The sequence below is a fragment of the Symphalangus syndactylus genome, chromosome 5 (genome assembly GCF_028878055.3).
Source record: "Symphalangus syndactylus isolate Jambi chromosome 5, NHGRI_mSymSyn1-v2.1_pri, whole genome shotgun sequence".
In the NCBI taxonomy this organism is placed as follows: Eukaryota; Metazoa; Chordata; class Mammalia; order Primates; family Hylobatidae; genus Symphalangus; species Symphalangus syndactylus.
The window spans coordinates 4,885,246-4,898,413 of NC_072427.2; the positions used below are offsets into that span (position 1 = coordinate 4,885,246).

The 13,168-nt window shown below is 36.9% G+C and overlaps 1 protein-coding gene and 1 non-coding gene across 2 annotated transcripts in view; one reads left to right on the top strand and one right to left on the bottom strand.

Moving 5' to 3' along the window:
• The window catches only part of TARS3 (threonyl-tRNA synthetase 3), a 70,352-nt gene that overhangs the window by 34,120 nt on the left and 23,064 nt on the right, over positions 1 to 13,168 (top strand). Inside the window, exons 11-12 of the mRNA XM_055277035.2 lie at positions 4,230 to 4,396; positions 6,047 to 6,209. Coding sequence (XP_055133010.2) covers positions 4,230 to 4,396; positions 6,047 to 6,209 — 330 coding nt within the window. The remainder of the gene's footprint in view (positions 1 to 4,229; positions 4,397 to 6,046; positions 6,210 to 13,168) is intronic.
• Positions 6,668 to 6,771, bottom strand: LOC129483806 (small nucleolar RNA U13). The gene has a single exon (XR_008658298.1). It is a non-coding gene; the product is annotated as a small nucleolar RNA U13 (small nucleolar RNA).

Sequence of the window (13,168 nt, forward strand, 5' to 3'; positions counted from 1 at the left end):
TAGAGCCAAGCTGATACATCAGAGCCTTCTTTTCCCACCACTCATTCCACGTTCGCCGTATCCTGGCGGCAACCCAGATGGGCATTGTTTTATTTGGTGGGTGCATTAGTTTCCTAGGGTATTATAACAAAATACCATAAACTAGGTGACTTAAAACCACAGAAATTTATTATCTCCCAGTTTTGGAGGCCGGAAGTGTGAAATCAAGGTGTTGATGAGGCTATGTTCCCTCTAAAACCCATGGGGGAACCCTTCCTTGCCTTCTCCTAGCTATTGGTGGTTGCCAGTCATCTTTAGTGTTCCTTGGCTTGTTGAAGCATCATTCCCATCCTCTGTCTTCATGTGATGTTCTCCCTGTGTGTCTTCACATTGTCTTCCCCTTGTATGCATCTGTCTCTGTGTCCAGATTTCTCCTTTTTATAAAGAGACCAGCCATGTTGTATTAGGATCTACCCTAATGATCTCATTTTAATTTGATTACCTCTATAAAGACCCTACTTCCAAATAAGGACACATTCTGAAGTACTGGGAGTCAGGACTTCAAAATATCTTATTTGGAGAATACAATTAAACCAATGATAGTGGATGGCCCCAGTCTGTCCTTAGGATCCAAGTTTTTAGTGATGCTCTTTGTGGGGTTTCAGAGTTTCCACTGATAGTTGTTGCTAGATGTGTGGATATCGAAGGCTCCCCACTGAATTCCAGACATAGCCCTCCTTACTCCATAGTAAGCAATACAACTTCTCCCAGTAATTGCGATCAAGGGTAGTAAGTCTTTCCCCGAGTGACTGGGATCAAGGGTAGTAAGTCTTTCCCCGAGTAACCGGGATCAAGGGTAGTAAGTCTTTACCCGAGTAACTGGGATCAAGGGTAGTAAGTCTTTACCTGAGTAACTGGGATCAAGGGTAGTAAGTCTTTCCCCGAGTAACCGGGATCAAGGGTAGTAAGTCTTTACCCGAGTAACTGGGATCAAGGGTAGTAAGTCTTTACCTGAGTAACTGGGATCAAGGGTAGTAAGTCTTTCCCCGAGTAACTGGGATCAAGGGTAGTAAGTCTTTCCCTGAGTAACTGGGATCAAGGGTAGTAAGTCTTTCCCCAAGTAATTGGGATCAAGGGTAGTAAGTCTTTCCCCGAGTGACTGGGATCAAGGGTAGTAAGTCCTTTTCTGCCTATCAGTTCTGTAGCAAAGGGAGCCCATAATGGGAAAGGGACAATCTCACCTCCCAAGCATGTCTCAGTTTTTGGTGAAAACATACTTTGGGCACCAAAACATGTTATCGAAAGATTCCAAAGCTCCAAGGATAAAGAAAAGAACCTAAATGTTTCCAGAGAGAAAAAAGCCACACACATAAGACTGGGTGTCAGAATGGCATTGAAATTTTCAGTGGAAACACCGAAAAACAGAAGACAAGAACAATGCCTTAGTAATGCGAAGCCTAGAAATCTATACCCAGTTAAAGTAGCTTGCTTCTTGGTTTCTCCCACTGCCAATTTAGTTTTGGCTTTGCTAGGTCTTCTGAGGCAATTAACACTTGTTCACCTACTTTGCAGATTCTAAATTATTATAGCATTCATCTTCTCTCCTATTTTCTTTGTCCTGGTAGATTTATACTCTTGTAAAAACTTTCTTTACTCTTATTTTAATGGGGTTTTGGAAAGGAGCTGTTTATGTGAAATTGCCTTATTTTTTACAATGAGAAATTACTTGAAAACAATTTTATGACACTGATTCTTAGAAGCTATTTAGATGTTTTTGAGTGGCCAGATCACTAGGTATGGGTAGAGATTCAGCTCCTTCTGTAACCTAAACTATTATTTCAGGGATGAAATATGATTTTTAATGTTCCAGATAAGTTACCTGGATTTCTTCAGGAGACTGAACTGAGCTGTGAATTGCTCAGTCACTGAGAGTTTACTCTTTCCCAGCATGAGAGAAAGAAATTAATGGCATGGCATGAGACATATTTTACTCCCCAACTTTTTCTCTTAAAAAGTTCAAATCTAGAGAAAAACTAAAATGCAGTGCAATGAACATCCATATTTCCTTCATTTGGATTCATCAATTGGTAACATTTTGCCAGTTTGCTTTATCTCTCTGTTATTTATATGTGTGTGTGAGAGACAAAACAGTATGTATATTACAATATGGAGAGATACAGCAGCATGATATCTTATATATAGATATCTCCCATATATTTACCTAAAAATATAGTAGTTGTTGACACTTCATCTCATAGGGATTATATTCATTAGTTTGTGCTGCTATAACAAAGTACCATAGACTGGGTAGCTTATAAACAACATAAGGGTATTTCTCACAGTTCTAGAGGCAGGAAGTCTAAGATTAGGGTCCCAGCATGGTTGGGTTCTGGTGAGGGCCCTCCTCCAGGTTGCAGACTGCTGACTTCTTGTAATCTCAGATGGCAGAAGAGGCCCAGAGAGCTCTCTGCGAATCCTTTTATAAGGACCCTAATCCCATTGATGAGGGCTCTACCCTTATGACCTCACTTGTCAAAGACCCTACTTCCTAATACCATCACCTTGGGGTTAAGGTATCAATATCACAATTTTGGGGGGAGGCACAAACATTCAGTCCATTGCAGGGATAGTTTAAAATCATTTCTAAACATCTCAACAAGACATACATTCCTAACATGGTTGCATTCAGAGTGAATTAAAAATGCATTGAGCAGTATCTCCTGAGCTAGGCTTTTTAGTAAAAGCAAACACACACACCCCGCCACACAAACACCCACACACTCACCCTTAATTTCTGGGACGTTGTTTAATCTGAATATATGGAACCATCTGAAATAGCCAGTAATCACTGCCATTCTTAATGACATCATTTTGTTAAACATTTCCTTTCTTTTTTTTGAGATGGAGTCTAGCTTTGTTGCCCAGGCTGGAGTGCAATGGCATGACCTTGGCTCATTGCAACCTCTACCTCCTGGGTTCAAGCGATTCTCCTGCTTCGGCCTCCTGAGTAGCTGGGATTACAGGTGTGTGCCACCATGCCCGGCTAATTTTTGTATTTTTAGTAGAGATGGGGTTTTATCATGTTGGCCAGGCTGGTCTCAAACTCCTGACCTCAGGTGATCCACTTACCTTGGCCTCACAAAGTAATGGGATTGCAGGCGTGAGCCACCACACCCTACCTGTTAACGTTTTCTAATTTAGTAAAAACAAAGGGTAGGTAAAGCAGCTTACTGAATGGCCGAGACCTAAGCTGTCTACCATGGACTGCCAAGATGCCCTGCTGAAGAATAACAGATAACATTCCTTACAGTTATATAAAACCATTGTTAGTAATCTTAAAATGTTATGTTTTATGTTTTTTTAGCTGTGAAAACAGTTTTTCAAATTTGCTCAAAGTATATATGGCATTCTAGATTTGTGCCAGATGTCCATTAAGTGATTTACAAATGTTGAGAATCTAAGGATTCTCAGAATTCCTACTTATTCAGGTTTTTGTGTTCATCCAAATTAAAACTGTCATGCAAAGGGTCCCTATCAAATACTGTCAAAACAATTTGACCTAATTGACATTTGTAAAACAACAGCAGAATATGCATTTTTGGAAAGTGCACATAAAATATTTACCCAACAAAGATCACCTAATTGTTTTGTTTTTAAAGAAAGTTTAAATAAAGCTAAAACTTTGCTTGGAAAAAAACTCTCTTCTCCTGTCTCCAGTGATTCAATTAGGGAAGCTGTTAATAGGGAGGGAGGGAGAGAGGCCAGCTCATGACTTAATAATATCAACTACTTAAATCGTTATACACTAAAATTCTTATTTCTGTTTAAAACTAAACAAATCAAAATTATAACATGCAACATGGCATTCAGGCTTATTAAATTATGAATTTTTTCTGCCTCTTAAATAATAGGAAAAAACCTGTGTATCTAGAAGGAATTTGCAGTAGTTACAGTGAGTTTCTATATATATTGTATTTCAATTACTACTTTCCAAAGAACTAAAACATTATGTACTATATACTGTTATATGCTATAAAATAAATATACTCAATAGAAATTATACTGAGCATATGTAAATCTTTCTTTCAAGATCCAGAAACCACCACACCTAAAACTGAGGGTACATTAATCATGAATTAATATAATATAGGCCATGAGCCCAATTTGAAAATATTTGCTCATAGTGTTACTTTGCATGGAATTGTGATCTGCCCCAGCAGATTTTAACGTTGAATGCATGTGTCTTGAAGGAGGAATATCACAAACGGGACTTCACGGAGGTGCTCTCTCCCAATATGTACAACAGTAAACTCTGGGAAGCCTCAGGCCACTGGCAGCACTACAGCGAGAACATGTTTGCCTTTGAGATTGAAAAGGACACTTTTGCCCTCAAACCCATGAATTGTCCAGGGCACTGGTGAGTATTAAAAGCGAAGCAGAACTTTTCACGAGAGCACATAGCACACTTCATCACAATTAGCTTTTAATGCTTTGTGGAATGAAAGAGTCCCTTTAATCTGAAGAGTGGTGATTACTAATTTTTACTAAGTTGTTTCATTCTGGAGAATGGATTTACTTTTGAAAATATATTTGATCTTTGGCAGGTATGGAATGTTAGCTGGTAACCATTGCATTTTTTTGTGCTGATTAAAGGATAATGTTATGTGTCAATTTTATAAGTTTTATAATATTTGTCTTTCTTATAGTAATGCACTTCAGATGTTCATATTTGCAGAATATTTAGTTCTTTCATATGTTTGGGTGGATTTAACAAGATCAATGAGGTCATAATCAATGGGTTTCTGGATTTCACTGATTCCAAGATACCATTTTTCTTCCACATTTCAACATTTCTGAAGTTGAAATGCATCTTACAGTTGGTGACATCTTAGCATTATATCATAATTTAATTAATAGGTTATTTTCTTTCTTTGTAGCACATAAAATAAAGATACATTTTACAATCAATGCTGTCTTTGATTTTATGAAAGACTAATTATCATAAAGTTGGTATGCAAATTCAACCTTGTAAGATAAACATATTTTACAACTGAAACTGAATAGGCATAATTGTCCACAAAAAACAATCCCAACAATCATAGTTTTTGTATTATCAACATACATAGTTTCAAGTAAATTTATGTAGAAGATAATTATTAAAACCAATAACTGAACACTGAAGAAAGCTCTTTGCCCTTTTAAGTGAAGATGAGTAGAAATTTAACTTTATGATGATGTCATGTAAAAAATATATATAACTTTAATTTTAGGAATACTGGTATGTAAACATTCTGTATCCTCTCTTTCTAAACAGAAGGTAGAAGCTACTCTAGTGTTTTGCATTGTAAAACACTTGTGTTAACAATTTCTTAATTCATTTTCTCAAAGACATCCTTTAAAATTATAGCCTCATACTTTAGCTATAATGAAAGTAGAGAATTTAAGTTTGTCTTTTTACACCTCAGAATAAGAAAGCAAGACCACGGTGGCTTAGAGGCAATGGGATATGGAAGCTAGGAGTGCTTTCTGTAGGAGAGAAGTCTTTCATTCAACAGAGAACATAGCTGACTGCTTTTGGTGCTTGGAGCTAGAAGTGCAGAGGTGATTAAGACACAAACCATTCCCTCATGGAGCTCATGAGCACAGCGGGCAGGGCCATGCATGTAGACAATCTGTTATGAAAAGACCATAATGATGGCATGTTTGAGGTGTTCCAGGAACCTGAGGAGAAACTACCTAGCCCTGTCTAGGGAAATGTCTAGGAGGGCTTCATTTAAGAAGTAGCCTTTGAAATGAATCATAAACAGTAAATGGTGATTCACTGTGTGGATAAGGGGAGGGAACAGCATTTCTGGGAAGAGGTAATAGACAAGCCTCTTTCTCAGGATGCTGCAGTGATGTAAATACAAGGTTCACTAATTTGTGGAAGAATTTTTTTTTTTAACCTGGTAATCTAAGAACTAGAATAAGGAGTTTATGAATCTTGAGGCTTAATTGTAATTTCTTTAAATAATTATTTAATCTTCCTGTGCTGTGTAAAAGCTGTGTGTTACCGCATCTTTTCTAGTCTAATGTTTGCCCATCGTCCACGATCTTGGAGGGAAATGCCTATTAGATTTGCTGATTTTGGAGTTCTGCATAGAAATGAACTGTCGGGGACTCTCAGCGGCTTGACCAGAGTGAGGCGCTTCCAGCAGGATGATGCTCACATCTTTTGCACAGTGGAGCAGGTAAACAACAACACAGAGTGAAGTAGGGTGGTCACAAATTCAGTGTGATGCCCTGAACACATCTTGTATTCTTTCAGAGTTACTGAAACATAGATGTTTGGTCTAGTCTCTGAGATTCATTCAGCTCTAACCTGCTGTCATTCTCTAAATTAGGTCAATAGATTAATCATCTCTTGACATGAAATGTATCCCTTCAGTGATTTTATTAACCTAAATTCCATTAAGTGGAGTATTTTAAGGGATTTGGTGGAATTCTGGATGTTTTGTTTTTCAATATTGCCTAGAACTTAAAATTTACTTTTTCAAGTTTTTGTGTTAATTCAAGTTAAAATTGCCATGCAGAGTTTCACTATCAAACAATTTGACCTAATTGATGTTTATATAACAACAGCAGAATATACATTCTTTGGTTTCATGTTGGATGGGTAATGTGCCAGTGTTGTATCCAATGTGCTTCGTGTTAGATGGGTAATATGCCGGTGTTGTACCGAGAGGTGTGAGGGAGGCACATCTTACACATGTGTGTACACCCAGTCATCACGCTTATGAACTACAAAAGGATAAGAGTATTTGTTCTTTGAAATTGCACATAGAATATTTACTAAAATAGACCATATTCTGGACCATAAAACAAGTCTCAATAAGTTGAAAGGGATGCAATTAAAACAAAATGTTTAATTAACTCTAATGTTTAACCCGAATCCTAACTGACCACAATAGAATTAAAAATAGATAACACAAAATCCAAAGGAAAATTAGATAATTTTATATAACAAATGAAATAAAAACACATCAAAATTTGTAGGATGCCATTTAAGTGGTATTTAGAGGGATGTTTATAGCACTGAATACCTGCATTAGAAAAGAAAAATCAATGACTTAGCTTTTACTTAAGATAGAAAAAGAAGAACAAATTACACCCAATGTAATGGAAGCAAAAGAAAGAAAATAAGAAAGAGCAGAGCAGGAATCACTGAAATAGAAAACAAAGGATATAAATAAAACAAAAGCTGGTTCTCTGAGAAAATCAATAAAATTGATAAACCTTTAGTCAGACTGATGAGGGAAAAAAGAGAAGACAAATAAAAATGTCAGGAATGAGGCAGATGTCATCACTACAGATTCTGTAGCTATTAAAAAGGCAGATTTATGAATAACTTTATGCTAATACATTTGACAGCTTAGATGAAATGGATAAATCTTTGAAAGATAAAACTATTAAACTTCACTCAAGAAGAAGTAGATCATCGCATAGCCCTGTGTCCACTACAGAAATTGAATTGATAGTTAAAAACCTTCCTACACAGAAAACTCCAGGCCAAGATGGTTTTACTGGTGAATTCTACCAAACATTAAAGAAAGAATAATACCAATCTAGAGATACTCTTCCAGAAAATTGAAGAGGAGGAAATCTTCGCCACCTCATGAAGCTAATGAAGCTAATATTTCTCTGATAGAAAAATAAGACAAAGAAATTAAAACTACTGAACATCTCTCATGAACATAAAATCAGAAAATTTAAACAACATTTTAGTAAGTCAAATCTAGTAATTTTTTAAGAAGGACATCTTAATCAAATGGACTGAATCCCAGGAATGAAAAGGTAGTTTAACATTAGAAAATGAATCATTGTAATTCCCCACATTCACAAACTAAAAAAAAGAAAAAAGACAAAAAGCATATTATCTTCTCAGTAGATGCAGGAAAAAGTATTTGGCAAAATTCTACATCCATATCTCATAAAAACTCTCAAAACTAGGAATGGAAGGGAACTTTCTTAACCTGATAAAAGGCCTCTATGAAAAACCTACAGCTAACCTCATACTTAATAGTGAAAGTCTGAATGTTTTACTCTTCAAATCAGGAATTAGGTAAGGATTCTCTCATTACCTCTCTGATCATTGTACTGCAGGTTCTTTCTGATGCAGTAAGTTAAGAAAGAGAAATAAAAAACACCTAGATTGGAAAGAATTAAAACTCTTGTAAATGACATGATCATCTATGTAGAGATTAGATGGAATCTACAGAAAGCTATTAGAAGTAAGGTGAATTTAGAAAAATCGTAGTATGGAATATCAACATACAAAAATGAATTGTATATGCATTTCATAATAAACCCTTGGAAATTGCAAATAAGAAACAATTTATAATAGCATCTCAAAACATATGATAGTACTTTGGGATAAGACTGACAAATACGTTGCTTGGACTGAGTTGTGACTCCCAAAATTCATATGTTGAAGTCCTAACCCCCAATGTGCTGGTGTTTGGAAATGCGGCTTTGGGAAGTAATTAGGTGTAGATGAGATCATGAAGATGGAGCCCTCATGATATGATTAGTGCCCTTTTAAGGAGATGCCAGAGGCTTTCTTATTCTCTCTGCTGTGTGAGGACACAGTAAGACGTCAGCCATTGGCAAACTAGGAAGAAAGCCCTCACCAAGGAACTGAATCAGCTAGCACATTGATCTTGGATTTCCCAGCCTGCAGAACTGTGAAGAATAAATGATTCTTATTTAAGCCACATGCCTATGGTTTTTGTTCTGGCAGCCCAAGCTAAGTAATACATACATACACAACCTATACAGTGAAAACTTTAAAACATTGCTGAGATAAATTTAAAGAAGGCCTAAATAAATGAAGTATACCTTGTTTGTGGGTTGGAAGACTAAATATTATTAAAATATCAATTATCCCCAAATTGATCTATAAGTCAGTACAATCCCAGTCAGTACCCAAGCAGACTTTTCTTTCCCTGTAAGAGTTGACATGCTGATTCTAAAATTCGTATAGAAATCACAAGAACCTAGAATAGCCAAAAGAACTTTGAAAAATAAAAACAAATTTGGAAGGCTCACTATGCTTGATTTCAAGAATTATTAGAAACTATAGTAATCATGCTGGTCTAGATAGATAAATCAGCGAAACAGTCTAGAAATAGACACAAATATATGGACAACTGATTTTTAATTAAGATTCAAAGGCAATGAAATGGAGGAAAGGTAATATGTTCAACAAATGATGCTGGAATGATTGTGTATCCATATGCAAAACATATGAGGATTCATACCTCATACCATATGAAAAAATTAAGATGAATCACAGGCCTAAATGTAAAACCTAAAAACACAAAACTTCTAGAATAAAAATTGGGGAAAATCTTTGTGATTAGGTGATAGGTGATGATTTCTCAGATATGACACCAAAGGGCAATCCATAAAAGAAAAAAGTTAGTAAATTGGATTCCTCAAAATTTAAAACTTCTGCTCTTCAAAAGATACTGATCAGAGACAGGAAAGACAGGTCACAGACTGGGAGAAAATGTTTGTGAGGCATACATCAAATAAAGGACTTGAATCCAGAATGCTTAACAAATATTCAAACCTCAATAGGAAAACAGACAACCCAGTTAAACAGTGAGCAAAAAAGACCTGCTTTGGGAAAGATGAAGTAGGTGCTTTCCCTTTCCTTCCCTCTAAGAACAGGTAAAAACCTTGGATATTACATATAAAACAAACACGAGACTCTGAAAGGTGGTGAGAAAAAAGTCACAACGGCTATGGACATCAGGACCTAAGAAACAACACGGTAGTGAGTTCCTTAGGTGTTTTTGTTTTGTTTTTTTTGCCACATGTATTCCAGACTTGGCAACCAACAAATGCCAACAGGCATCGATAAAACAGACCAACAGAAGTCTGCTTGCTGTAGCCAAAGGACTTGGAAAGGGGCAGCCTAGAAAGATAGAAAAGTTTTAGACGGTATCTACTATATTTCAGCCAGACATCACAGAAAAAACTGTGGCCCTTTATATGCCAGCAAAGGCTAATTGAGGAGCTTATATTTTAACTCTCACCAGGCTCTAAATAAGTACCTCAATACCTGTTGGAATGGGTAAGAGAAGGCTTATTAGGAAGCTGGGACTTCTACTCCTGCATTAACAAGAGCCCATCCCCTCCCCCAATCCAGCAGTGTCGGTGAAGACTATGTGGGGAGCCTGGACTTTCACCCTCCCCTGGAAGTAATGAGGTGCCTCTTCCACTCTTGCTTGAGTAGTGTCAGAAGACGTCCAGTGGAAAGATAAGACTTTTTTACTGCCCATTGGTCATGAGGCCATGCATTCTATGTGCAGTAAAGGCCATGGAGGGGGAGCTAGAACACCCGTGCAACCCAGAAGTAACGAGGAGCTCCTCTCCCCTTACTTCCTTTCCCAAAGGAGCTTGGACTGCTTTTCCCACCTGACAGTAACTGGCCAGTACTGTCCTCCCCCTGCTGGAAGAGTGTCAGTGGCAGTCAGCTAAAACAACATTTAAGATCCAGAGGCATATTATAAAACCCAAAATGTCCAGGTTTAAGAAATTGAAAATCACTCATCATGCTAAGAACAAGAAAAATCTCAACTTGAATTTAAAAAGACAATCTATCCACGGTAACACTGAGATAACAAAGATGTTACAATTATCTGCCAGAGATTTTAAAGCAACCACCATAAAAATGCAATTACTAACTAATGAGCAATTACTAACACTTGAAACAAAAATTACAAAGTCAGTGAAGAAATAGAAAATCTCAGGAAAGAAATAGAAGGTATAAAGAAGAACCAAATGGAAATTTTGAACTGAGAAATATAATATTCAGTGAATAGATTCATAAGCAGAATGGTGAAGACAGACTTAAAGAACAGAAATTACCCAATCTGAAAAACATAGAGAAAACAGACTGAAAGAGAAAAGAACAGAGCCTGAGAACAGTGGGATATAACAAGATATCTAACATTCATATCATCATAATTTTGGAAGGAGAGGAGACTGAAGGTGGGAGTGAGAAAGTACCCAAAGAAATAATAGCCGACAACTTGCCGAATTTGGCAAAAGACATCTACAGATTCAAGAAACTGTTCAGGATAAACTCAAAGAAACCTACACCAAGATACATCATAGTAAACTGAAAACTAAAGACAAAGAAAAAGCTTGAAAGCAATGAGAAGTGATGCATTACCTTTAAAGAGAAAAACAATTTGAATGATAGCAATTTCTCATTAAAAAACAAAAATCAAATATCCTGGAGGCCAGAAGGAAGTGGCACAATACTTTTAAAGTGCTGAAAAAAGAAAAAGGAATTTTCAACCCAGAATTCTATGTCTAAAGAAAATACCCTTCAGGAATTGAGGGGAAATCAAGACATTGGACCCACCAAAAGAATGGCTGTAGGAAGTTTTCTAAACAGAAAGGAAATGATGAAAAGAGGAGTCAGGGAACTTTAGGAAGGAAAAGATTGTGAAAATAAAAACAGGTAAATACAATGTATTTTCCTTCTCCTTTTGCATTTTCTAAATTACGTTCAATCATTGAAGTAAAAATCACATGTTTCTGATGTTCTAAATGTATGTAGAAGAAATGTTTAAGAAAATTATACTATAAATGGGGTAAGGTACAGGGAATAAAAGTTTCTGTACTTCACCTGAGCTGGTAAAGTGACAATATCTAGACTGATAAGTTATATAATACCTAGAGAAACTACTAAAAAAAGCTATAGACAGGGATACACTAAGAGAACCTATAGATAAATTGGAATTGAATTCCAAAAAAATGTTAAAGTAATCCATAGGAAGACAGGAAAAAGAAAACAGAAATGAATAACAAGAGAGAACAAAAAGGAAACAAAAAGGCAGTGTAAAGCCCTAACATATTACATTAAGTGTAAATGGTCTAAATAAACCAATTAAAAGAGATTGACATAGTGGATTAAAAAGTATGACCCAGGCTGGGCGAGGTGGCTCATGCCTGTAATCCCAGCACTTTGGGAGGCTGAGGCAGGCAGATCATGAGGTCAGGAGTTCAAGACCAGCCTGACCAACGTGGTGAAACCCCATCTCTACTAAAAATACATAAATTAGCTGGGTGTGGTGGCACACACCTGTAATCCCAGCTATCAGGATGCTGAGGCAAGAGAATCGCTTGAACTTGGGAGGCAGAGGTTGCAGTGAGCCGAGATCATGCCACTGCACTCCAGCCTGGGCGACAGTGATACTCCATCTCAAAAAAATAAAATAACCCAACGATATGCTTCCTACAAGAAATATACTCCAACTAATAACACTAAAGTCAGGTCGAAAGTAAAAGGATGGCAAAATATTATACAAATATTAATCAAAAGAAAGCAAGGATGGCTATATTAATATCAGATAAAATAGACTTCAAAGAAAATTACCAAAGACAGAGGTTATATAATGATAAAAGGGTCAATCCACAAAGACATAGCAATCCTAAATGTGTGGGCATCAAAATACAGAGCTGCAAATATGTAAGGCAAAAACTGATAAATTGAAAGGAGAAATAGACAAATTCACAATTATATTTGGAAACTGCAACACCCCTCTCTCAAAAAAGAACAGAACAACTAGGCAGAAAATCAGCAATGATATAGAAGAGCTCTGCTATACAATCAACCAGTGGAACCTAACTGACATGCGTAGAGCGCCCCACAACAGCAGACCACATATTCTGTTCAAGTGCCCACAGATACAGTCAACCAGTGGACCCTAACTGACAGGCGTAGAGCACCCCACAACAGCAGAACACATATTCTGTTCAAGTGCCGACAGAACATTTAAACCATAGTGGATCATATCCTGGGCCATCAAACAAACCTCGACAAGTTTAAAAGAATTGAAATTACACAAAGTGTTTTTTCCAACCCCATGGAATTAAAGTAGAAATCAATCACAGGATGATAACAGGAAATCTTTTTTTTTTTTTTTGAGACGGAGTTTTGCTGTTGTCACCCAGGCTGGAGTGCAATGGTGCAATCTTGCTTACTGCAATCTCCACCTCCCAGCTTCTACCTCAGCCTCCTGAGAAGCTGGCATTACAGGTGTGCACCACCATGCCTGGCTAATTTGTGTGTGTGTGTGTGTGTGTGTGTGTGTGTGTGTGTGTGTGTATTTTAAGTAGAGGCAGGGTT